The sequence below is a fragment of the Rhinolophus sinicus genome, linkage group LG03 (assembly GCF_036562045.2).
Source record: "Rhinolophus sinicus isolate RSC01 linkage group LG03, ASM3656204v1, whole genome shotgun sequence".
NCBI classification, from domain to species: domain Eukaryota; kingdom Metazoa; phylum Chordata; class Mammalia; order Chiroptera; family Rhinolophidae; genus Rhinolophus; species Rhinolophus sinicus.
Window position 1 is genome coordinate 161,914,147 of NC_133753.1, and position 27,005 is coordinate 161,941,151.

The 27,005-nt window shown below is 35.8% G+C and overlaps 1 protein-coding gene across 5 annotated transcripts in view; it reads left to right on the forward strand.

Moving 5' to 3' along the window:
* Positions 1-27,005, forward strand: part of PDE4D (phosphodiesterase 4D) — a 1,269,731-nt gene that overhangs the window by 598,565 nt on the left and 644,161 nt on the right. Inside the window, exon 1 of one of the 5 annotated variants that reach the window (XM_019743406.2) lies at positions 15,779-16,381. The exons of the other annotated variants lie outside the window; for them this stretch is intronic. Coding sequence (XP_019598965.1) covers positions 16,116-16,381 — 266 coding nt within the window. The 5' untranslated portion in view covers positions 15,779-16,115. Of the gene's footprint in view, positions 1-15,778; positions 16,382-27,005 lie in introns of those variants that run through there. 5 annotated transcript variants of the gene reach the window in all.

The following is a 27,005-nucleotide window of genomic DNA, read 5'->3' on the forward strand; positions in this document are numbered from 1 at the left end:
GGCTTTAGATATGTATTTTAAAGATTTTAGCTGCACATAGACCCAGCTTTCATATTGTAGCCTATGGAGCTTCCATGGCCTTTGTAGCGAGATTTTTTGTGTAAAAGAGAGACATACACAGTATACGCAGAAGTGAATTAAAATCTCACTTAAAATTTCAAATGTCACTGCATATTAATGATAGCTTCTACTGATACATTTTCTAGTAAATACTTCAAACCTGTCCCATTAAAAAGAAATCACATAAAATGAATTACAGAATTAAAACAACCTTAGTTATGGTCTAGTTCAATCACCTAATTTCAATCATGCATCCATCCACCTATCTCTTCTCTCAACAAGTCTTTTATCACCCTCCTTTAATATTCTAGGGACAATGTAAAAATTGGTAATAAGGAGACAAGCCCCTGGCTTTCATCCTTGTGATATGGGTGATAGAGTAATGAATAGAAGTGACAGAGGGTATGATTTCTATTCTTTCGAGAAAGGATTTCCAAAGCAAGTAACATTTAAGCCACATCTTTAAAAAGAACAAAAACAAATCCAGCAAGTGATTATGTGGGTAGGGTAACAGAATTGAAAGGACATAGCATGTTGGGTAGTAAATTCTGTAGCTACAGCAATAGAGTACACAATATCCTCTCTGGTACCCTGAGATGAAGTTGCAAAGATGTGTCTGCTGGTAAAAGCATTGGTATAAGGAGTATAAGAAATATGCATATTATCCACCATGAAACAGGAAAAAAAATCAAGGTTATTTGAGTAGGGGAATGACACGTTTTAGGAAGACATTTTTCATAATATACAAAATGCATTATAGTCTGGAGGCAAGAGATAAGGCTTTTTTTGTCAGTGGCCAACTATTTTATTAATAAAGCATATAACTTATTATACTCAGATCTATGTGAGGTGAAACAGGTTCCTCTCAACTTGTCCAAGATCTTTGGTAAAATGGAAGCTTTTTGCTATTGCTTTTGTTTATTGATCTGTGAGATGTAATAGAGAGGCCCTCTTTTTCTCTTAATGAAATCTTTAAAGAGATAGAAAATAGAAAAAGTTGAAAAAGGCTATCAGGAACCTCCTTTAGCTAGGTTTTATCTGCCTTTTGGAAGATAACGGATCCAAAACGATGAAACTCAACATCTCACCAATCCTGTATTTCATTTGGCTGGACGATGTGTCAAGAGAATGCCTCAGGCTTTCTTTGTCCATTTACAGGCCAGGCGTGAGTCACAGTCTGAATATGAGGAAACGTTCATTTACTTTTTCATAGTCATAGTCATGGCAATGAGATTTTTTTTTTTTTTTTAATAATGCCTAGAGTACTCCTGAGTTTCCCCCAAAATAAGACCGAGTCTTATATTAAGTTTTGCTCCAAAAGACGCATTCGGGCTTATGTTCAGAGGATGTCATCCTGAAAAATCATGCTAGGGCTTATTTTCTGGTTAGGTCTTATTTTTGGAGAAACACGGTATCCTGGCCTAAAGTGCCTATTGAGAAGGTTATTTTCTGCCCTAGGCTGGGAGCAGAATGTCAAAATACAATTCCAAGAGCGCCATCATCGTCCGGTAGCATGAGGAAGCTGAGGTTTTACAACTGCCTGGAACCCACATGTTCCAGCTGATGTGGATGAGCACTGTTAATTAGCTGCTTCGGGATTCTTAATGCCCCATGGCTTTGTAAACACTTGTTACCCCACAGAGGGAAGAGAAGAGCTGGAAGCAATTGGACTACAGCCTGAATTTATTATCATTCAATTCAATAACCACCTTATCTTTCCAAATCCTAGTTCAAAATCTGTTGAAAATTATGGTCGACTTAAGTTGTTCTCAGTGACACATCCTGAGAGAAGAGAGAAGTTGCAGTTCAAGGTTTCTTGAAGCCACAGAAATGTGGAGAGCTGCAGAAGAGAACTGAACAATGGTACTTTCTGGACCCACACATGTACTTTTCCAGAGGCTAGAAAATAGATGCCAGGGTGGGAGAGAGGGAAACCAATTGATGTGGAAAGGCTCATGTAGAATGCCCAGGAGTCTGCATTTCTGATCTCCTGCCAAAAGAAACACTGCCAACACCCACCTCCACCCTGTACCATTTTCACTGAACACAGCTGGCATTCAACAAACCCATAATTCCTCTTAATACAATTCTCATGACATAACCTGACCAACCACATGAAACCTAATCAAGAAAACAAATATTGTCATTGGCAACAAATGCAGGAGTTGCATCACAAGTAAACCGCATTCTTTATTCCACAGAGTGGAATGCTAGGGTATCATCTGCAAAACCATGACACTACCCTTTATTAAATAATGATATTTAAAACGATATAGGAAAGTCCATATCAGAAATTTCAACAGAAGACCCATGCAAAAGTTGTTGTGATGACATCCTTCCCATAATTGCTATTACATACTATTTTCTTTAAAGGTGGCTCTTAAAACAGCAGCTACTAAACATAAAAAAAACAGCAGCACGTCTTCATTCTCATCCTCGTTCTTTTAAATAACACCAAGAAAGTGAAAGGGCATTTCAGTAGCTCATCATCCTCAGCCAAAACGTAATGAATCAGATTCCCTTCTGAGTACTAGGAGAGGTCAGTGATCCAGACCTAATTATTTGTGTGCCATTTACACAGGCTTGGAACGTAGGTGCTGTGCTTCTGCAAATCAAAAAAACAATCTCTCGATAACATGAGTGTTTTCTGTTGATTCTGTTGGATCTTTGCAGTCAACTAGTAGCCATAAATCTGAATTGCTATTGATATTTTTGCTTGAGTCTACAAGGTTTCTCATTTATCCAAATTAATTTTCATGTTGTTAAATTTGATCTGTTCTTCCACCCTGTGAAGATTTTCTTTTTTATTTTCTTCTAAAAATATCTATCACTTTTAAAATATTTATTTGGTGGTTTTGCTTTTATCATCTAGGAAGGTAGTTTTCAAACTTGACTGCTCCGCAGAATTACTAGGAAAAGTTTCCTGGACCTCAATTCTGCTGGTTCTGGTTCAGCAGTTATAGGTTGGGGTTCTGACTTCTGTTTTAACATCTCCCCTAGAAAATTGTTATGGTCAATCTGGTTTGGGAAACTGCTAAACTACCACTTTAGCAATCCCTCTAGCTATGCGTTAGATTCAGATTTGACAAACATGAAGTATATATCTTAAAATCTAAATCTTAAAGTGTTTATAACCCTGCATATGACAGGAGAGACTGTTCTTCAGGATGATGTGGGACTGTCCACAACTTTTGGGAACACTTGTCTCACTTTTTATGAATTTACCTACCCATCCATTGAGCCTATTTTGCTCCATTTGCTCCATTCTGAAATGATCTTGTCAAATGTCTTCATGAAAACCAGATTCAATATGACACAAATATTCATTTCCCTAACCTGTTAGCATGGTGACCTTCTTTGGATTGAAAATCATATAAATTTTAAATAATCTATTTGACTCTATCTATTACTAACTGCATCATAGAAGGTTCACTATTAATTGCTTAAGCAACTTATTCAAGAGTTGGCTAGGGATTAGCACAAAAGTTACCAGGCTCTACTTTTTGGAAACACTCTTCTGTTCTGTCTTTTGAATATAGGCTCTAAAACACTTCTGCAAATGTCCAGTGCCTCTGCCTCTCTCCGTAATTTCTAAATCTTTCTCAAGTAGGTGGCCCTTACCTTTGAAGAATAAGTAGGATAGCATTGCATTGAACATCCAGAATGGTAAAAAAGCATGAAGTGCATGTGCCCTTGCAGAGCATATGTACCTGGCCTCACATATTAATGAGTGTGTGACAATTTTACATAAAACCATTCTGGATGACTTCTTCCTCTTCATGTGAATACTACCACAATCTAACTAATACTCAGTATTGGGTGATCTGTTCTAAAGAGCAGTTAATTTTACTAATGAAAGAGACCTCTATAGCCATCTATTCCATCACCATGATTTTCAGATAAGGAAACTGAGACCTAGAGAATGGAGGGCTGGCCTCAGGCCCTAGGACGAATAGTGAAAGAGTCAGAACTAGATCCCTGACCAAGTACTCTTTCAACCACACAAAACTGTTTATCTAAGAATGCTGCTGTCTGACCAGGATCCAGTGAGTTTAAAAATTCAGTCCTTATCTAGACCATTAATTTTGTCCAAGGGAGAACAAAATCTGCAAAATAGTAATAGAGTTCTGGTCAGACATTGAAACACTGTACACTGATGTGTAAAAGAAGGACTAGGCGAGAAGAATAAATGCTCAGCACAATCTATCTTTATTACAGGGAAAGCCATTTAAAATGTATTTTACTGAGTAGTGCCAGAACATTACTGATAAAGAAAGTTAATGCTTTTTCCTTCGAAAAGGCTTCTATAATGTGTAGATATTGTCATATTAGAGACACTCCTGGGAAATGCTTGGTCAACTAAAATTGTTAAAATGCTAAAATTGAACACTGACTTGGAAGCAAAATGAAATATATCTTCCCACTTCTGTGAATTTTAATGGTAGCCATTGATGTGCTTAATTTCTTCCACATGAAAAAATAGGAGATATTCTTGAGGGGGAAAAAAACCACTTTGACAGCTAGTACAGGGAAATTGATGGCAACTTAAGGCTGTGTGAGGAATAAAATGTGGGAACTCAAACATTGTTGGTGGGAGTGTAAATTGAATCAGCCACTTTGAAGAACAATTTGCTAGTTTCTATTAAAATGAAAAAATACTCATATTTTATCATTTAACAATCCTACCTCTATGTATCCATTATAAAAACAATTTTTGGAATATGAACCCAAAGAGAGTTTTCAAGGCTATTCTTTGTATGTAATAGTGAACAACTGGACACCTGCTGCCCATCAATAGGAAAATGGCCAACTCAACTGAGAAACAGCCACACTATGGAATACTAGGCATCAGCTGAAAATAATAAGTGAGACCTTTGTTGAATAAAAAAAGCAAGTTGCCAAATGATCAATAAGTATGAGGCTATGTTTTATAAAAAGGCTCAGAAAACAGTAGTATATGTTTCCACAGGCACACAATTATTCATGAAATCACATGGAGGTCTAGAATTTTGCTGTCCAGTATGGTAGCCATTAGCCACAGAAAGCTATTTAAATTTTCTTTAATTAAAGTTTATTGGGGTGACAATGGTTAGTAAAGTTGCATAGATGTCAAGTGTACAATTCTGTATTACATCATCTATATATCACATTATTATGTGTTCACCAACCAGAGTCAGTTCTCCTTCCATCACCATATATTTGATCTTGTTTACCCTCATCTACCACCACCCTCCCCCTTTACCCTCTGGTAACCAATAAACTATTGTCTGTGTCTATGAGTTTTTGTTTCTTTGTTGTTGTTTTTTTGTCTTGTTCCTTTGTTGTTTTCAGTTTTATATCCTACATATCAGTGAAATCATATGGTTCTTGACTTTTTCTGTCTGGCTTATTTTACTTAGTATAATCAATCCATGTTGTTGCAAATGGCAATATTTCTTCTTTTCTTATGGCAGAATAGTATTCCATTGTGTGTGTGTGTGTGTGTGTGTGTGTGTGTGTGTGTATATATATATATATATATATATCATATCTTGTTTATTCAATCATCTATTGAAGGACACTTTGGTTGTTTCCATATCTTGGCCACTGTAAATAAAGCTGCAATGAACATCGGAGCACATATATCTTTATGGATCAATGTCTTCAGATTTTTGGGGTAGATATCCAGGAGAGTGATTGCTGGGTCATATGGTAATTCTATTCTTAATTTTTTGAGGAACCTCCACACTGCCTTCCATAGTGGCTGCACCAATCTGTGTTCCCACCAACAGTTTCTGAGTGTTCCTTTTTCTCCATAACCTCTTCAATATTTCAGTTCCTCAGTTGCATTAGCCACATTTGGGTAATGGCCACTTTTGGCTCTTAGCTATTGTAATGGACAGCAGAGGTCTAGGAGATAAACACAATTGATAACAGAGTTACCTGTGAGAAGGGCTAAGTTTGGGGATGGTGGTCTATAGTAACTTTAGATTTGTAGGTGACTTTTAAAAATTTTACAGTGAGAAGAGAATTTATATTATCTGAAAAAATTTGAAGTAATACATTTATAAAATTGAAAGCATGCGTAGGATTTCTATCAACAGGATTTCTAAAACATTTCAAACTTTTAGTGGGTAGATCAGAGTAAATTGATTTAGACACACTGTCCTTTTAGCCTTTTAACTATCTAAAAGCACATAAAAATGCTAAAACAACTGTACAAATCATTTGTACAAGTGTCTGCTGAACATTTACTATATTCTAGGCATTTAAAGTACAAGGATCATGAGGCAACTGCTGTTTAGACTGAAGTGTGTTTCCCATGGGTGCAACAAGAGGATTTCTTCTTGTATTATTTTTCCTTTATAACTGATTAAATAATTACTGGTTGGCTTTATTCAATGCTTACATAATTACAAAATATAAATGGTGGTTATTGGATTGAATAGAATGTATATTTTTTAATTAGTGTAATAAGTATCTGTATTTATGTTTTTAGGGATGAAAAATAATAATTTCTGGAAAACTCAGATTACTGTACACCGTTTAGCAATAATTTGAATACTTTCAGGTTAGAATCATTTCACTAAAAATATCAGAAATAAAAGCACACACCTACTTACACAGTTATACCTAGACTTACTGTGGGACTAGGTGTATTGAATTGATGGAAACACACTTACTTACTTAATTTTTTTTAGATAATAGAAAGATCAATTGCATGGTGGTAAATCTTTATGAGGAGTGTTTTTCCCAATGTTTCATACACAGTAGACTACACTGCAAGTCCTAGCTAACTGTGAACACAGCAAAGGATGAATCTTGTGTCCCTATACACAAAGACCAGCATCCATGTCATATCTGTAGAACCTAGCACACAGTATTTGTCCAATTAAGGGCTTTTACATTAATTCATTACATTTCAGAAACATTCTATAAGTCTTAAATAAGGTTTGACTTTTCATGTCAATTAATAATATAGAAATAGGCAAAGAATTTCATGACACTTGCAAGAGTTTATTTTCCAATTTCTATTATATTAAGTCATTTTTTTGCCTTATCTTAAAAGTGTGGATCTAATATAGCAAAATTTGCTTTTAGAACTGAATTTTTTAGAGTGTATGTGCTCATTTGAAAAAAAAAAAAGGTTTATGATAATGTTATTCAGTAAGAGTTATTTTTTAAAATCCATTGTTTATTAAAACAGCAACAAATTGAAGCACTTCAGAAATAGCTGAATATAAATTTGATATAGCATCACCTTGGTACAAGTTAAGTGCTCTCATTTGCTAGACTTCAATTGCATCAATCTTTACTTATTCTACTGTGTTTCCCCGAAAATAAGACTGGGCCTTATATTAATTTTTGCTCCAAAAGACGCATTAAGGCTTATGTTCAGGGGATGTCATCCTGAAAAATCATGCTAGGGCTTCTTTTCTGGTTAGGCCTTATTTTTGGGGAAACACAGTAGTACCTGAATACTCATGGAGTGATGCATGGACCAGCATTACAATCACCTGGGAGCTCTGGAAATCCAAAATCTCGAGCCCCACTCCAGACCTACTGAAACAGAATCTGTGTTTGGCATGGGTACTAGTTGTTCTGAAGGTACACTAAAGCTTGAAAAGCACTTGTCTAGCCTTCAATTGCCTTTGCACGTCTTCTCACCAACAGCGTTATGTAGACCAATATTTCTCTGGCCCCTTAACCTGTTCACAGCCTTCCAACTAGCAGGACATCTGAGTTGTCATTTAGACTTATAGCCCCCGCTCTCTCATAGCCTCTGCTAAAGTTACAGCTTTTACAAGGGGAGAGAGACCTATTGAGGAGAAGGGCGGAATTAGCCTCAGAGCAGGAACTTAACAACGAACTTGAGTCTAATAGAGTCTGGTACTAGGGCATCACCAAGACTACTTGTTGTTAAGCTAGAAGCATTTCTGTTTGACTGCTGTTTGGTGGGGAAAAAACAAATAAACATACCAGAAGGCCAAGAAATTGTCTGTCAGTTGTGTTCAAGGAGATATTTGTAGTAAGGCCAGGTAAGGGTTCCTGGAAACACCCATCTCTGGATATGCTAGAAGATGCAGATGGATTCAGAGCCAAGGATGTCAGCTTTCATAAATCACATTAACCTATTAAAAGACTGAGAGACCCTACTGTAAGGAAACCTGTTTAATCCTATTTGACCCAACCATATATATATATATATATATATATATATATATATATATATATATATATATATTATCAGAAATTTTTTTTTCATGCAACACTCATTAACCTTGAGTAAGACTAGTCTTTGGTGAGGTACTCTTTGTGAAATGTGCGTGCGGAGGTGTCTGTTATTGCCTAAAAGGTAAGTTAAGCCCTGAAGTTTTAGAAAATCTGACTTATTATATAACAGTGAATATACCTATCTCTGTAGTTTCACTATTTTAGAAGTAAAATAATGCTTTGATGCCAAATATTAAATTAACTTAGGCATTGCTCACCCACTCTGTCTCCCAAGCTGTGACTCAAATGTCAGAACAAATTTCTTCACCTAGTTAGGGAAGGAATTTTCATAAGTTTTAGGGCCATAAAAGCCTCAGTAAGGCTCCTGGTTAGTGTAGCACCCTCTAATTTTCCATCTTCAATTTCTTGAACATTGAATATAGTAGGTTGGTGCAAAAGTAATTGCAGTTTCTGCAATTAGTTTTAACTTTTTAAACCATAATTAGTTTTGCACCAACCTAATATCTTTTCCATTTTCCTTTTAAAGCATTATCTGTGAAACATACTATCACTACATAGAAATGGAAGAGACCTTATTGCCTCAGGATGTACTTGATAACAATTTTTCTCAAATAGCCCCTTAAACTTGTAATCAAAGACAACATATGCGTTTCTTTCATAAAATCCTAGTAAAGTTATGGGACTTTTAACTAGAAAACTGAGTTCCTGAGCAGTTAAATGAACTTGTTGAAGGTGACTTAGCTAGTTAATTATAGACTTCGGAATACAATTCCAGTTTCTGTAATTTCTTTTGTAAAGCATCCCACATAAACACCTAGGTCTCGAAAGGATCCTTATAGTTAGGTATGAAAAGTGTTATCACTAAAAGTATGATTTGCTTGTGAGGAATCATTATCTACATATCTTAAATTTTAGTAAACAAATTGCCAGCTACAATTATAAACCTCTGAGTTATGTACACTTTCGGTGAAATATACTATTTTGTGTCATAAAACCATACCCGCAAAGCAGAAGGACTGAAACAGATGTGTCAGGATCACACAGAGGCTTCCCAGTTATGTCAGGCTAATTTGAGAAATACTGTAAAAATCCTTTCCTGGGGCTGGTGGGGGATGAATGCAGAGACTGAAAAAGAGAGATGAGGAAATGGGTGCCTTGGAGTAGAGTTTTGAGTAGATCACTATATTCCTTTGAACTTGGGATACGTGTTAGATTTTGTTCATTAACATGTTCCGATATGGACAAAAACAGCGAAAGACTCGAAAGGTTTACCCAAGTTCTTTTGTGTATTCAGTGTCCATTGTGTGTAATACAATAAACAATTTTGGAAAGTGTAGAGCTCTTTCGGTTATGAAGACGAGTTATCTATCAGAGCCTCAAAATATCATTGCTAATGGACATCGATTGGGGTTTGGAAATATTTTCACTTCAAAAACTGTTGTAACAGTATTTTGTAGTGAGATTAGATTTGCACATATCTAATTGCATGCATTCATTTTGCTAAGAGTACCTTTATTAATTTATTTGACTTTTATTTTTCAATGAAAAAGACAATATAATGCAGTGGTTACATGAATAGACTCTGGACTTGGATTATCTGATTTAAAATCCCAACTATATCACCTACTAGGTATGTATGACCTTAAGGAAGTTATTTAACTTTTGTGCCTCAATTTTTCTCAACCTTAAAATGAAGGTAATAGTACCTGTCTCATAAGAGTGATTGCGACGACCACTTATAGAAGGATGCAAAGCCTATGCGCGTAGGGTATTTGTGTATTGCACTTATAACCAGTGACTTTTTTAGTCAGTTAGTATGTTAGGGGTTGATCCACTATAGATACAGTGGCATAAAGGGGATGTGTTGTTGTGAAGTTGAAGGCAAAATGCTTGGCTATTCTTCCCACTGAAAAAAGACTTAGAAATATAGGGTATTTTAATGTTAGCACTTTAGTGGCCATCAAAACCCATTGCTTTTATTGAAAATTGGTTAATATTCAGAGAGAGAATTCTAGTGTATCATTTTAGCCAAGTAATCAAGAGGAATTCTGTTCTAGTATTGGGAGCTTTTGTAAGTGGATGTATCAGAAGGAAAGGAAAGATTCTTACATAAATGTGTGTTGTTGTTTTTTCTCAGAACTAAAATAAAGTCTTAATGTTGCTGGTATAAGATGTGCCTTATAAAATGTTAACCTTCTTTTAAAATGAAACATTGACTTACTATTTCAATAGAGATACCCCTAACATTTAGTTTTAATTTTTTAAAAAAGCTCCTTTTAACTATATTTAATCTAGAAAACAATATTTGAGCTTTTTGTTAAAAAAAATTGAGCTTAGAAGAACACATTGTATGCTCAACATGTAGCTCTAATATAAATCAAGACAGATATATTTCTTTTGTCCAAGTCCTACTTTTTTGTACATTAGCAGCCGTTTGATAATTAATTAGATGAACCACACTGAATTAGATGGAATGTATAATTGATTATGTTAAGAAAGGTCTAATCTAGTTTTTCTTCCCTATTGACGTGAATACTCACATACAGCCAATGAACAAATCCGTCTAATTATTCCATTATCCCTTTTATTTCCATTTCTACACAAATTTATATTAAAACGGAACTGTTGAAATAAACAGCCTTCAGAATCATCTCCTCCAAATTGTGGTCCATACTGCCACCAAATTAATCTTATTTAAACGTCTCTCTGTATTATTTACCTATATCCCAAGTAAATTTTACTGATTTTTCCATAGGAATGAGTCTAAAAAGCCAACATCTCTTAGCTCCCCAAGATTACCTACTGCCCCCAAACTTTCTCATTTTTTTCCCTCCACATGTACCTTCTTTCAAGGCCCAATTCAAGTCCTGCTGCTTCTTTGGATTATTTTACATTGATTTCGATATATGTTGGTTACTCCTCTAATCCCTTGAGGTTCCGATTATTTCTATTATTAATTTGATATTGATCATTTATTCATATTTTCTTTGTTGGAGGGGATATATATGTGTATATATATATACATTTATTTTCAAGTAGTTTTTAATCTCTGCTGACCAGCCCAGAACCTAATAAAAGATCAATGATAATCTTAATTTGAAAAGCCCTATTCTACAATGTCCAAATGTGTTTTAGATATAAGGATAATATAATGTATCATCAGAATTTATAATGATATAAATTCTAAATGGAAGAAAATCACAATGAAAATTTTAAATAAAATAATGTTAGGATATATTATTTTGCGAAGTGCAAACTACCATGAAGTTTAATTAAAATTCCTTCATATCAAAGGACTATAGGCATATAGATGAAGGAAAAAAAAACACTCAGGGACTCCACCTCGAGCTGCCCTTACTTGAATACCAGGCCTTTGCAAGAATTTTATGACTTGGCAGGGCTTCACAGGTTGGCATGGTGTATGTCCCAAGCAGAGCCAAGGACGGAATTTAATGTTAACTAGACCAAGAGCTCAGGGCAGTCAGATTTCTACTATTTTCCATAGAAACATCCCTCATCGATTTTAAATATTGGATCAGCTTCCCTTTTGGGGTTGTTTCCTATAGAGTATAAAAGGCCTTGCTTGGCATTTCATAGACAATCAAATCTCAGTCCTACACTGTTGAACTATATGTCTTTGGGCAAGTTATTTAACCTTCCTATGCCCTCATCAGTAAAATAGTGCTGATGAAATAACCCCCTAAGCATTATTGCAAGATTAAATGAAATAAAAATGCAAAATGCCTGGCACATAGGTGATATCTACTCAATGTAAATTTTTTAAGTACCTTGTATCAGCTAGTGTCAGGTTTCATTTATTGGGTTTTCGCTCTGAAACAAGCACTCTTCTAAACACTTTACATTGTGGGTATTAACGCACATTATCTTTGCAGCATTCTTATGCAATAGCTATTATTATTATCATTCTGTTTAAAGAGACAAGGAACTGAGCCACAGACAAACTAACACAGCTACTAAGTATCATAGCTGGGGTTCAAAACAAGCCTTTTGGGTTCCAAACACATCCTCTTTACTACTAGGCAACATAACCTCTCCCACTGTCATTTCTATGGACCATATCCTATGGGCAATTTTAAAAAAGTCTCATTTAAACACACTATTTACCTAAGTAAAATATAGTTGGGAGAAGCATACAATGCATTCCATAGTCAAGTATCAATCATTTTAATTTATCCATTATTTTCAATTAGCTGCACCACGCTAGCTTTCAATTGTGGGAAATCCAGCCTTGTTTATTCTTACCTAGATAACAGAACACTTTCAATCCTTGTCCAAGAACCTATGCAAATCTTATTTGTTTTACTGCCTATGAATAATTAAATACATGTTTTCAATAATTCTGAATAATCTAAAAAGGCAAATTTTGAAAATCCACCAAGAGTCAAGCAGGAAAACTTTCATGAAGTTATCAGATGTTATCTGCGGTTCTAGGTGTGGGTGGCTTTATCAAAACATTTCACCCACTTTCACATTTCCACTTGTTAAAACCTAAGGCCTTATTTGTCTGTCACTTACAGTACTGTGTTTTTCAGAAAAATTTCTGGCAACTAATTTTAAAGAGATTTTGTTAAAAAAAGAGAGAACAAAAGAAAGGCACGATGTGTAGTGCTTTTATTGGAAGAATTCCTCTGACCCTCTGCATTATTATAAAGAAAATTGCCAGTTTATCCAAACCTCACCCACCTTTGGTTATGTTCAGAACTTTACAATTTGTGCTTCCTAAAGCAGTGATTTTCAAGCATGATTTTGAAACACGGCAGGATTTGTCAACTTATTTCAATGGGGTGGCAAAGAATTCTCAAAACAAAATTAATGTTTTTTTCAAAAAGCAGCATGTATGCCATATGTCACTTGGGGGACTGAGGATGGAAACTATAAGTGTTAGGCAATTGAACAAATAATGATAGGATATGGGAACCTGTAAAACGGCAGCCAATTCTGCTTCTACAATGGAATCCTTTAACATGTAAGATTTGCAGAATGCCTTTGTTCAGTTTTAGTCTATGTTTAACAACAACCCTCCATGAATTTTTAATAGAATATTGTTCTATTTTCTGTTTTAGCTTCGTTGTGATCATCAATAAAGTGCCTAATCTCTCTGAGCATCCACATGACATGCTATTTATATGAAGTCTAGCTTGTAAACAGTTTATTCCTCTTCAGTGAAGGTCACTGCAAGCGAGAACTAGAACCTAGAGTCCCCTGAATACAATGAATTTCCCAGTAGATGGCCCATGTCATTCTTAGTCATATCCATTCTTTTGTTTTGTCACTGAGAATCATTTTTCTCTAAGTAAAGCCAGACATTTAAACCTCTCCTGCTTCTGGGCTCTCATCTAGGCACTTGGGCTATACTTTGTCATGGCAATTGTTTTGTACTTGATCTACCTTACTAGATTACAAACTCTCACAGGTCAGGGAAAGCATCAAGCTCTTCTTGAAATATCCTAGAGCACTCAATATAGTGCCTAGCACAAAATAAATGCTGGAACTACTCTTTAGAAAGTGGGAAATTTTTCTAAACTTTTTATGCCATGTCAGTTGATTGCCTACTATTTTTTTTTTTTTTTGTCTATTTGTTTTCCTCACTCTATACTGTTATCTGAATTTATATTTCACAAACTTGAACAAGTTTTTTCATCTACTGAGTGCTGGGCTTTTTTTTTTTAACTTGTTCACTTCTTTATTTGTACATTTCTAGTTCCTCATTCTGGAGTGCATTTCTTTTTTACCATCCTTTCCATTAATTTTTGATCCTTCCCCTCTTCAACTTTATTCCACCTCAGCATTCCCTCCTCACTTACACTCACCATTTTCATTGTATTTTTCTGCTCCTGATAATATCACTTTTTAGGTGTTCTGGTGTCGTTTCCTGAGCCCTTTCCATTAAGTTATTAAGTTACGAGCTCTTTGAGGGCCAGCATTACACTCCTGTTGTGCATATCTTCTAATGCAGTTGTCAGTCTCTCAGCCCACTTTAAAGAAATTGGCTACTCATTTTAATGAATATATTTATTCCTTAAAAAAACATATTTATTCCCCCTAAAGGGCCTTTCACTTAATGTTGCACAGTGATGAAATCTTTTGTACTGGTAGAGGTTTAAATGTCTGGCTTTAAGTAGAAATTTAAGTAAAATTCTTTAGAATGAGAATAATCAAACCCTGATTTGTAAAAATTAGACTATTTGCATAGCGGATTTTCTGATTAAGTCATGGCACATATGTCTCATTAAATTGTTATTAGATACATTAAGTGGTGACTCTGTGCTTCTGTGAACAGCACCTCGGACTACCCTTTTCTGTAACATTTTAAAGGCAAGGAATTGAAACTTATGGTGGCACAACCAGGGAGGGAGCTAGGAGAATCTTTTAGGACTGACCTAAATCATAGAAACCCCCCGCAAAATATTTGAATCAGACTATTAATTCTCCATTTTACCTGGATGCATTTTGTAACTCCTTTTTAAGTTATTGTGTTTTTTAAAAATGAAACATATTTGTAGGTCCTGAGAAATGAGATTTGATTTCAATGCCAACCTGTCTGTAGCATCACTAGGCTGCTTGGGCATCTCTGTTCAAAGGTGTGGGTTCCTTTCCAATCCAGTTCTACTAATGTTTGCACTTTTCAGGTATAATATAATTTGTAATATAATGAGATTTGACAGGCTTCATCCCTTACTTGAATAGTTGTGACTTTTTCTTTTATTTTTTTCTAGTAGTAAACTAAATAGGCAAGAAATGATTTCTTCTCTTTTATTTTAAACCTCCTCTGAATAAGTTTCTTGAAGCTATGTTGACCACAAATGAAAATCTTAGATTAAAAGACAACTAAGAAAATAACTACGAAAAGCTAGATTTACTTTATTCTTTTATAGTTGAATACATAAAAATGGATATACCATAAGTGATAAGCGGAATTTTAAAATCATTGTTAACTACTCTTAGGAAAACAGTCTGTCCCTCTGGAGGGTCATTAATTTAAATGCAAAGAGATAACAAATAACATTTGTGGGTGTAAATAGTATTGTTACATGCCTTGAAAGGGCCATAATGAGCAAGTTTGTGCAATACAACAGCAACCTGTGATGTGTTCCATGTTCAATATTTAAAAACCTTTTGTGTGGTTTCTAACTAGGTAGAAAGATGAGTAAGGGAGTCCATTTTATTCTCTTGGGATTTGTCTTAAAGGTGCATCAGCTTGAGTTTAGCAAAAAAGGAACGATTTCTCCTTGTCTAGTGCTTGTTTATTCTCCCCTTACACAAACCAAAGGAGTAGCAATTTTCTTTTATGAACGTGCACTGAAGGGAGAGGAAGGTCAAGTTCAAAGTTTTTCTTTCCTTTGGATTCAGGAATAAGCAAAGGGAGAGACTAGCCAAACAACCGACCAGCAGGCATCTGATGGTTAAGCCCTCCCACCAGGACTTTTTATGTACATAAGCAGAAGTCACTACAGCAGCTGCGGCGCATTACTTCCAATAGTTTAGCAGGCTGCTTTGTAGCGCTGACAAAGCCGTGCTAGGGCAGCGGCTTCCCTCCATGTTCCCTTGCCGCGCGAGCTCCTCGGTGATCTTTGGCAGGGGATCCGCAGAGGAGGGGTGACGTTTAACAGGCTTCCGCCGAGGAGCGCGCTCGCCTCCTCTACACCCAGCCCCATCGCCACCGAGAGACTGAGGCAGGCGACCGAATGAACTAACAGCAGCTGGGTCTGACCTGCTTCCCCGGACATTTCCCCGGACTCTGGGCGAAGCAGTCACTGGAAGGAGGCCAGGGAACCACGTTGCCCTGGATTGTTGCCAACTGTACAAAGTTGACCGGGAAAATGGCTCAGCAGACAACAAGCCCGGACACCTTAGCTGTACCTGAAGTGGATAATCCGCATTGTCCAAACCCCTGGCTGAACGAGGATCTTGTGAAATCCTTGCGGGAAAACCTGTTGCAGCACGAGAAGTCCAAGACAGCGAGGAAATCGGTTTCTCCCAAGCTTTCTCCAGTGATTTCTCCAAGAAATTCCCCCAGGCTCCTGCGCAGGATGCTTCTCAGTAGCAACATCCCCAAACAGCGGCGCTTCACGGTGGCACATACGTGGTAAGGTTTGCACAGATCATTGGAAATGGTGGCCATTCCCCTGGGGATTTTTGCTCCTCCCGCCTTTCACTCTAGGGCTGGGGAGGAAGTACCATTATCTTCCCTCACCTGTGATTTATCAGAAGTAATCTACCTTAACAATAAATCCCACAGATGTCCTAGTCAGAGCAGTAAACCTTGAGATTGGTAATAGGAACGGTTGAGGTGGGTGGTTCTTGAAGTTCAATTCCTGTTGCAAGTTCCTACAAGAAAATTGGATTCCAGATGTCAAATAAGAATGCAGTTTTACTCCCATACTGATGTGGTGATTTCTTAAGCTAATATCCCTGCCAGGTTCGGCAGCATCCCAGGGAAGAAAGGACCAGAAAGGAGAGGAGGAAAATCATCATGTTCTCTCTTTTCTGCATGATCCCCTGTTGAACAGAGATGTAGTGTGTGTGTGTGTGTGTGTGTGTGTGTGTGTGTGTGTGTGTGTGTGTATGTAATGCTCTGTCCCTCTAACACTTCTCATTATTGATTTTAATTTATAATCTCAAATATGCCTTTCAAAAAAAAGGAAAGAAGAAAGGGTTTAGGAATTCTGTGCGGAAAGTTGTAGGCTGCACTTGGTCATATGGTTGTGTTCTTTGAATTTGGATTCTTTGAATATTGTGTCAGTATTTTAATTTTCTTGATGAATATTTCTATCTTCTTTATAATGGGTGAATTTGTTTTGTGCATGTGCTTCCGTGAATTTTTCTAGACGATTCTTGATATTTTCATGCTCTTGTAAAAACAAATATTGAAATAAACCTTTGTGTGAGCTTATTATGGTCTTTCTGCCCCAGAAGAGGCAATTCCAGGCTATGATGGGGGGGGCAGTCTGTGATGTACACTTGGTGAATTTTAGGTAGTAGTAGCTTCCATACACTACCTCCACACTGTGATAAAATGAATGTTAATTATGATATAGCAAAAAGAATTAATGAGTGTGTTAGTTGAGAAACTGACTGAATGATTTTTTTTGTACAGTTTTTCTATAGAAAATCAGAGTATGCCAGGAATGGAAAACAAACCAAAACAGAAAAACATAAACAAGACTTCTAGAAAAGAAGAGCAAGTAGGGAGAATCAAAATGTGAACTAGCAACATAGCCATACACAGGAATGCATTAATGTCATAGATGAAAACAGATGACAAAGGACATAAAAGGCATGTCCTGCCCAAAGAAACATCTATCCTCAGAATTTTATTTTTAAATAGCTAGATCTCTGATTGGAAATGTGTTCTTGCTTTCCCCAAGATTTCGACTAGATGGCATTGCTAAGTTTAGTTAGAGGTGCTGCCCCTAAAGGGGTAAAACAAACATTGAATTTTTCAGTCTTAAAGAAATTATGGGAAAAAAGATCACTTCTCTCTGAGGAAGATATTGTTGAAAATTTTTAATCGGAGAAAGCAGTGAATGAAAGGAATACACACTGAGATGCTCCGAGGGAGAGGGATGAAACCAGGCATCAGGTGCCAGAGCAGGAAAGCTGGCTCAAGTTCATAAAGAGTCAGGCCCAGAATTTTGGTATCCACCCTCCCTTTCCATTGACATGTTTCTTTTCTTTTTCTTTTTTTTTTTTTTTAATAGGATTCCTAAATTGTACCCGTTGTTGAATGGGTAAGCCTCAACTCAGTGTCTTGATTTCAATCTGAGTGAAGCAACCTAGAGTTCATCGGAAGGTTATCTGAACTATTTGGACATGTTGAGATGTAAGGAAGGCAGGAAATCTCATGAAAACAGGCTTTCTTCTGAAATTTCTGGCACTTCCTTTTCTGGTGCTCTTTGGAGAGACTCCAAGAGTACAGTTTCTGCCGATATTTCATTTTGGTATGTCAGGTCTCAGCCAGATCACGGAGGCATCAAAAGAGCAATGGGAATGAAAAATAAAAACCATGATATCAAGTCTCAGGAACTCAGGAGGAAACAACAGTCCTCATGGACTAAAAGCATCCAGCAAGGGAGTTAGAGTACCTCACTTTTTCCACATTGGTTCAGTGAGCCTCAAGACTTTCATAATAGCCACAGGTATCTTTTGATCTTCTGACAAATATCACCCCATCTATGCTTTCATAACTTGGACTAAGCACTATGCATAATTAAAAAAATTAGATTGTTCTGGTGTGTGTGTGTGTGTATTCACACACATACATATATTCACACACACGTATACATACAGAGGGTGCTAAAAAATGTATACACGTTTTAAGAAAGGAAAACTCTATTAAAATTGTAATAATATGTACCAGTAACAAAAGATGAGTACAAGTCATGTGTATACATTTTTTTGGCACCCCTGGTGTGTGTGTGTGATTATATATATATAGTTTTTACTATCTAAACTTGTGCTACTACCACCATACTCAAATCCTCTGCTTCTTCAAATTAGGTGACCAGCTATTTAAACACTTCCCCGGTGTGTTTCTGCCTCAAAATGTTGCTTCCTGCACCTGATTTCCCTTCCATTTAATATGCATATATTTAACACCTACAGAGTCCAAAGTGTTTCAGTTGTACCTACTGATCACAAAGTTGAACAAGAGCTATTTTTTGGTTTCAAATAATTTACACTCTGGTTGAAAAACTAAATCACCTTAGAAGACATGTTTTTGTTAAGGTAATCATGTTGCTGTACAACATACTCTCTAAGTCCCCATGGATTGACACTATAAATAGGTATTTATTGCTACTGCTTCTCTTGGACAAGTAACTTGTCCTGGGGTGCTTCAGGTACATGGGACCCTACCAGTTTGTGGTCCTGCTATTTGTAGCCCATGATTTCCAAGGTTGCCAGGCTCAGCTGAATCAGGGGAAAAGAGCATGGAAGATGGCATGTGTGAGTTTTTATGAGGCAGGCCTAGAAGTACACATATCACTTATACTAGTATTTCCTGGGAAGAACTCAGTTCTATGGCCACATTTAACTGCAAAGGAGGATGGGAAACCTATCTCAACTTTGTTCCCAGGGATAAGGCAAAACAGATCTGATGAACAGCTAGCCCATCTCAGCCACAGTGTGTTGAAGTCTACCTGGTTCACCCTCCGTACCATAGTTAAATTCATGGAATAACATCTATAATAACCAGTCATTTAGCATCTCTGCACACCTCCTGGATGAGGATCATGCAGAGAAACCCTATTTTTTGACAAGTCTACTGATTGGGAACTTCTTGCTTATATGCAGTTGAAGTCTCCTTCCCTGTGACTGTCATCTGTGGTTCCAGGATCTGCTTTGAAAACCCCAAAGCTTGAATCCCTCTTCCATAATGCAGCCCTTAAGGCAAGAGGCTTGGAGTAACCCACCAGAGAGTCAGGACACATTCTATTATCCTTAGTACACCTTTAATCAATATTTTCACTGTTAGCATGCTTTTTAAAAATTCTTCTCTTTTCTTAACTAAACACCCGAAGTTATTTCACCTTTATATGCTATATTTACCAGACTGCACCTCCTTTTTCTTTCATCCAGACTTCATTTGGATTTTCACAACCGATTCAAAGAGTAGAGTGCTGAATTGACACAATACTCCAGGTGCTGTGGGTGCTGTGTGATTTGTACTTAAGCAGATGCCAGACTACTTAAATTCTGATTTCCTATTTATTAGCTGTATGGTTTTGAACAAGTTACTTAACATGTGCTTCAATTTACCTGTTACTGAATTTCCTGGGAATAGTAATACTATTTGGTATTATGGTTTTATTAAGCACAGTTGTGTGTAAATTACAGTGTGTTGCATAGGGATAGAAACTTAGTGAATTATAAGATAATATTTTCCTTATTATGCACTATATATCCATTATTCCAGCCTTGGTCCGTCTGAATATTTAGGATCATGTTTAAATTGTTAGATGATTACTCTGTCCAGTTGTTTGTAGATGGATTGAACTAAAGAGAATAAATGTGAAGAGACCAAGAGTTCAAAGCAATGATGGGTATATGTCAGTTTCATGACTATGGGAAAGGAGAAGGCAAAAAGGAGAGATATTGCTGAGGCAGAACCATAGGACTTGGTGCCACTTCTCTGCCCCCTCCCATTCCACACATCATTCAAATCCCTGTGTTCCTGAGAGCTTCCTCCTGTTCCCCCAACTAGAAATAACCTGCTTCTTCAAAGTCTTTCAGAGCATCTTCCTGCTGCTATTCACTCAGTGATTATTAGTAATAATTATATCACTAGCTGATGTTTATTGAACACATATTTTGTCTGATGCTGTGTGTTAGATTGGAACCCTTTGGTGTTCATGCTTTTCGCCACTTTGTTTTACCGTTTTTACTTACTATCTAGTACCTTGTAGACTAGTGATGATAGACAGGACTCTGCTTTCATGTGAGTAGGAGATTCCTTTTTTTTATGGTAAAAGCCTGTTTTATTTATGGAAATAAAAAAATGAATAAAAATCACTCATAATTTTACAATAAAGAAATCAATGATATGTTAACAATGATTTTTAATGTACTTGTTTTCAATTTTTTGTTTCTGTTTTTAGGATTACACACACACAAACACAATTTGAACAATACTTTTTGTATCTTGCTTTTACTTTTTTTTTTTACTTAATATTGCATTTTGAGTATTTTTCCAAATTAAAAATTCTTAAAAATAATTTTAATTACCTTTAGTATTTTACTGTGTGAATATATCATGATTTTAAAACAATTCTCCATTATTTATAAAAGCTATGAATTAGAAACAGCTATACTATTCATCAGGAATAATACTGATGCATAAAAATATTGATGGATGCATAAATAAAGTAGGGGATTCCTTTTGATGTCAGCAGAAACTCCTAGGTCAGTGGAATTTCTGGTGAAGAAAAGTTAATTTCCAGTGTTAATTTATTTTAGTCAAGTCTAACAGTCAGGAAAATCTTCCTATATTTTTCAGTTTTCTCCTGTATTCCCACTATGTTCTATCCAACGAATAAAGAAAAGTGTTCTAGGTGAAATTCAGCAATAGGGTTTCTTTGGGTAAATGGTATTCAAATGATACCCAAATATCTTAATCTTTATAATTCCTGTGTATGCATGTGTCTCTTTAATTACAGTATATCCAAAGTTGAAGAAGCACTTTGTAGCATCCTTAAACAACAAAATAATTTCTTTAGGAGGATATTTGAAAGGCCTCTTTCAAGAACACTTTTAGGAAATCTTAAAAGACTTAGGGAGCTAGATAATATTACTGGCCATATTTTTTGTTTGTTATAAATTTCTCTTTACCAGTCACTGGCATTAGCTATAAAATTGCTGATGTTTAGAAGTAAACATTTTCTTTCTTGTGTCATGATTTCTTCAGCCACTGTACTTGCTTTTATAGTTGTTTAAATGAGAACTACACTAAACATTTCTTCAAGTTAACCTTTATCACCTATAAAGGAAAAATTCTGCCATTGAGAGAATTTGTAGGTCAAACACACATTCACAGAGCTGAGTACATTTTCAAAGACATTGTTTAGTTATTCTATTTGAGAACTCTTTCTCCCTTGTTTTTACATTTGTCTTATTTTAAGATTATCTTTTCTCTGTCCCTTAGGTAAGGATACCTAGTGAAGTGCATCGCTGGTGCTCTTCTGGGAGATGGGAACCCAGAGGTGGGCTGTGGGTATAGTGTGATACCAAGAGATAGGGAGGAAGTCTCCAGGGGAAAAACATTTGGTGAGCCACAGGAAGTTAAGCCATCATGTTGGGTGGAGCCAGTTGGCCAAGTCCTTGGCTATGTCTCTGATGTAATTGGCTGTGTGTCTTCAGCAGGAATCTTGGTGGCACAGCAATTAAGAGTGTCTATAGGTTTTGAAAGTTTTTATTAGCCTTTACAAAATTCAGAAGACCCCAGGAAGTCATTCCTCTCAAAGAACTTGTCAATTGACTTGTAATATTTAAGAAATTACAAAGATTAAAATGTAACAAATACTTAACAGAGGAAAAATGAGGACATTGAAATGACCTGGTAGTTTATTATATATACTTCCTGTGATCTTTGACGTTTACCTTAAAAAAAGAGAAAAGATAACCACTGAAGTCTTTGCTACAAGTGGTGAAAATACTTCTAAGCAAAAAAAAGTGTTTCTGGTAAACTTGCTAGAAATGTTGAATGAGAAGGAAATTAAAAATTGAATGGCAGAGTTAATTAAAGTAATTTTTAAATCATGGCGTTAATTTTAAAAGTTATTCTTTGTATAAATTTTTTCATAAATAATAAGCTCCTGTGAGGTTAGGTAACTAAAAGAGCTTCAGCACTATTTTTCTAGGCAGGAAGCTACGAAAATTGTTCTTCAAGTAGCAATTTCAGGAAGAAGCTTTGCTTCACCAGTGTAGCAAAATTATGTCATGGTTTTTTAATGGTTTTCCTTTTGAAAAAATCATGTTTTAAAACTGTGATGAATTTAATATAGTTTGAAGCCATATATTTCCAACTCTGCTGGCCACTTGATATTTGACCTTAGTTACTCAACCTTTTTGAATTGTGGACTCTATTCATAAGTCATATGGTTATAAAGGCATTTGATATTTACAAGTAAAAATCGGACTAATTAAATTTACAAAGTGATAAAAAACTACAGTACATTTAAGATAAGTAATTAAAAACAAGTTCCAACTTGCTGTTGTGAGTGAGGTGGATATCACATGGAGATAGAATTCTTGAATAATTCTGTGAGTCATACATAGGCTGCAGGGCATTCAGAATGAAAGTATTGGTGGTATTCACTCTAAGATGCCATCTGCAAGCCAAGATTTTAGGTAGGAAATGTGGAAATCTATAGATAATAAAAATTCTAATTTAAAATTTTATTTTACTGTATCTTCAATTATATATCATTTAAAATATCAGTCTCTTCTGTATAAACAATATTATAAATCATTTAATGTTCAATTTTAAGTATATACATGCTCTCTGGCTATATCAGATGAAGCACTTATTCTCAAAATGAGATCTTGAATTGATAAGAGAAGAAATTACTTCATTTTGGAATCAAAACTTTAGGTTCATACCAACATAGCTAGCATTATGACCTTACATTTATTATAACATAGCTAGTAATGATTTAGCTCCTGCTATGTGTCAAGTTCTTTATGTATACCAACAAGTCAAAACAAACAAGGTTGAATTTAAGTGTTATTAGCTGTATTTTACATATGCAGATGCTGAGGCCCACAAAAATTGTTAAACTGTGTTTCCCCAAAAATAAGACCTAGCTGGGCAATCAGCTTTAATGCGTCTTTTGGAGCAAAAATTGATGTAAGACCCGGTCTTATTTTACTATAAGACCAGGTCTTTAATATATAATATAATATAATATAATATAATATAATATAATATAATATAATATAATATAATATAATATAATATAATACCGGGTCTTATATTAATTAGGCCAAGATCATTCAGCTCTGCAGCCATGAAATTAGATGAGTTAAAACTTGAATCCAGGTATAACCAACTCTTCAACCTGTGTTCTTTCAGCATTACCTCCTTTTGGGCTAAGAGTCACATTCACATTTGTTACCCCACCCTGCATGCTTATCGAAGCTACAACAATGAATGTTCAATGATTTTACAAAATGGTGGTTAGTTATCAAAAATGTAGGGGCAGAACTCTTTCTGGGTGTGGAATCTCCATTTATTTGTTGACACATGTGGCTTGTATTGATGTAGATATCCTCTTTGTCTGATAAAAATATGTGTATGGATAGGAGAAATAGATGTCTGGTTCAGAGTCCTTTTTAAGTAAGACTGGCATAAAATTAAAACTTACCAGGTTTTATTTTCAACAATTCAGAGAAAAAGGCATGAAAGGCTTGAGCTCTAAAGAGAAAGATCAAGTCAGAAATCTATTAAGGTCTGATTCCAGAAGAGCCAGCTGGAAATGATGGTCGGCAGGCTAAAGTCACTAAGCAACAGAGCAGCAAACTGCTTGGTAACCAGAGTTGGCCTGGCTCACAGGCTGTCTGTTAATGACTGGGTGCCCAGATAGGACCAAAGCCCATCTTACCTCAAAACAATCCCCTTCTATTCATCTGCCAGCCTTCATTGCCAATCCTTTCATTATGGAATAGTCTCTTTGACTTAGCAAGTTATCTGCTTTTAGAATTGAAATATCTCTGGGACCAGAAGTAAATGTTATCTGTCTGTTTTCTTTGAAATGGCATTGCTGAGATTGTTGTCTTTGGGTCAATACATCACAACTAAACTGTAAGGTTTAATGAGAAGAAAGAAAGTAAAAATAGCGGGATTAGTGGCTTGACTTTTGGTTTTCATGAGCAAACGTGTACAGGGCCAAATTGCCTGACTTCATTTGATGAGATCTGCCCTTGAACTCTTAGAACACAATGTGTTGCCATTTATTTGGCACTTTCTATCTTATGATGTTTTTGTTTCATACTTGTGTTTTGACCGTGTAGCTGGACGATAACTTCCTAAAAAATGATAACCTCCACATGCATCAATCTTTGCATTCACTGTGAGGGACTAAGTACCATCTGTATAATATACATTTAGTAAATATTTGTTGTTTGATTGAGACACATAACTTCAATTGCTGTGCCTCTTATGCTGAACACCTGGGGAGATCCATACTCTTTCAGCCTAGAAGCCCTGGTAATGTGTTTGATTGCCATAGTGGAAAGAAATTTCAAACTCAATGATTAACCATTTGTATGGACTTTGTCACTATGACTCTGTGTGTGTGTGTGTGTGTGTGTGTGTTCTGGGTTTGCACACACTTAGACTGGTATAATATGACTTTAGTATATCTCAATGAGTCAGTATATGATGGTGTCACTAATTTGTTCAATATGTGCATTTTAATAATATTTAATTTGTACTTTGAAAATAATTTATGCCTGTTGTATTCCTGAAAAAACTTATTTAAATATATTTATGATTCTTAGGAAATTACCCAATAACTCCTTGTAAAACTCTGGTGACTAATCCTTATCTATCAGAATTCATAGTTGTTAAATTATACACCAGGAACTACGCTTATAAAAGAAATGCCAAGACTTTGAGACATTTGAAGGAAAAAAAGCACCCTCCATAGTTTCTTTTTTAGAATGACAGTTTGAAGAAATTTGAACTGGCAGAAACTAAGCACCACTTCTCCAAAGTAGATCTTCAGAATAGCTAAAATTGAATAATAGAAAATCTTTTTGAAGAGATTTAGCATAAAAACATTATTTTAATGTAAATATTTTGTCCATTCTTCAATCTTTATCCATTTTTACATTGTGGTGATTTCAAACACACTAATTTCTTTTCCATTACCCTTATGAAATAGCCCTCTGATCAAATTAGCTATTATTAAAAATAAAGTGGCTTCCTCTGCATATGATTGTTAGTAGGGTACTTTTTACGTAGCTGATTTCACATTTATATTTATAAATGGTGAGTGTGCATTGTTGACCTTCTGAAGTTAAGCAGCTTTCTGGCTAATAAGGTTACTTGGGTTATCATTTCTGCTTGTTTACCTTCTTTAGGTTTATAGTATTTGTTTTACTTTGTTTTATTCTGTGCAGTGTGATTTTTTTTTTATGACTTTCTATTGAGTGAGTGCCAAATAGAACAGTGTATGATTTATGGTAGTAATAACTAAAACATATATGAATTGGAGGCTGATGACGCACAAGGCGGAATGCTGTGGCTCTCCTCTGAATAGAACCCGGCTTCCTTTAATAAAGCCTTCTTATTAATAACAATGGCAGTGTCATTAATAGTGTAATCATTCCTGTGTCACCTTCCTAGTTTAAGGTACCTCTGTGGGTCATTGGAACTGTTTTGTGTTTAATGTTTTTTTGATAGACTCACATTTTTATTTAAAGGCCTGCATGTTTAAAACTATAGCTCAGTATCCTACTGTAAATGGAAAACCTGTGTCATTTATCAACATAGAAGATCATTGAAAAAAGACAATAAAGAAGGCTAAATAAATTCAAGTTTAGTTAGATACTATGAGCTGCTAAAGGCTCTGAGCCTGAGGTCTATCTCCTCTCTCTTTGTTTAAAATGGCAGTTAACAAGTAATATAGAGATATGAAAGACCAATTAAGTCTTTTTTCTTAAGGTAATAAGAATGACTGGAAGGGATTTGGAAAGGAAATAACCTTCTCGTTATTAATGTTTTAAAATTCGCAAACCATATCACCTATGCCTAAAACCATCTTGGTGCAATGTCAGACCATTTAATATACCAGCGCGGTGGTGCCTGAACCACTGATACTTATAATGTTGGAAGAAGGACATTGGTTCTTGTAGTGGTTTTTTGGGTTGGAATCTCTTAGTTGAAGGTAAACACACTGCACTTGGGTTTCGTGAGTCCATTTCCTAAGCAGAAAGTAAAGTGTTGGTACCTTGTTTTATTACAACTCTATACTTATAAATTTCCTGCTTGGCAGCTGCACAGATGCAAAGAAGTATAGAACTTGTTCCATGGAAAAATATTATACCCACTAATGGCAGCTCCCAAAGGGCACAAACATGGACATTTTGTAGGATCTCTCTACAAGTAAGCGAAAGCTGTGGTAAGCAAGGAATCCGATTTTTCTAAACCTCTGTAATCTTATGAACTTATGTATTACGAATTCTAGACTAGAACACTCACACAGGAT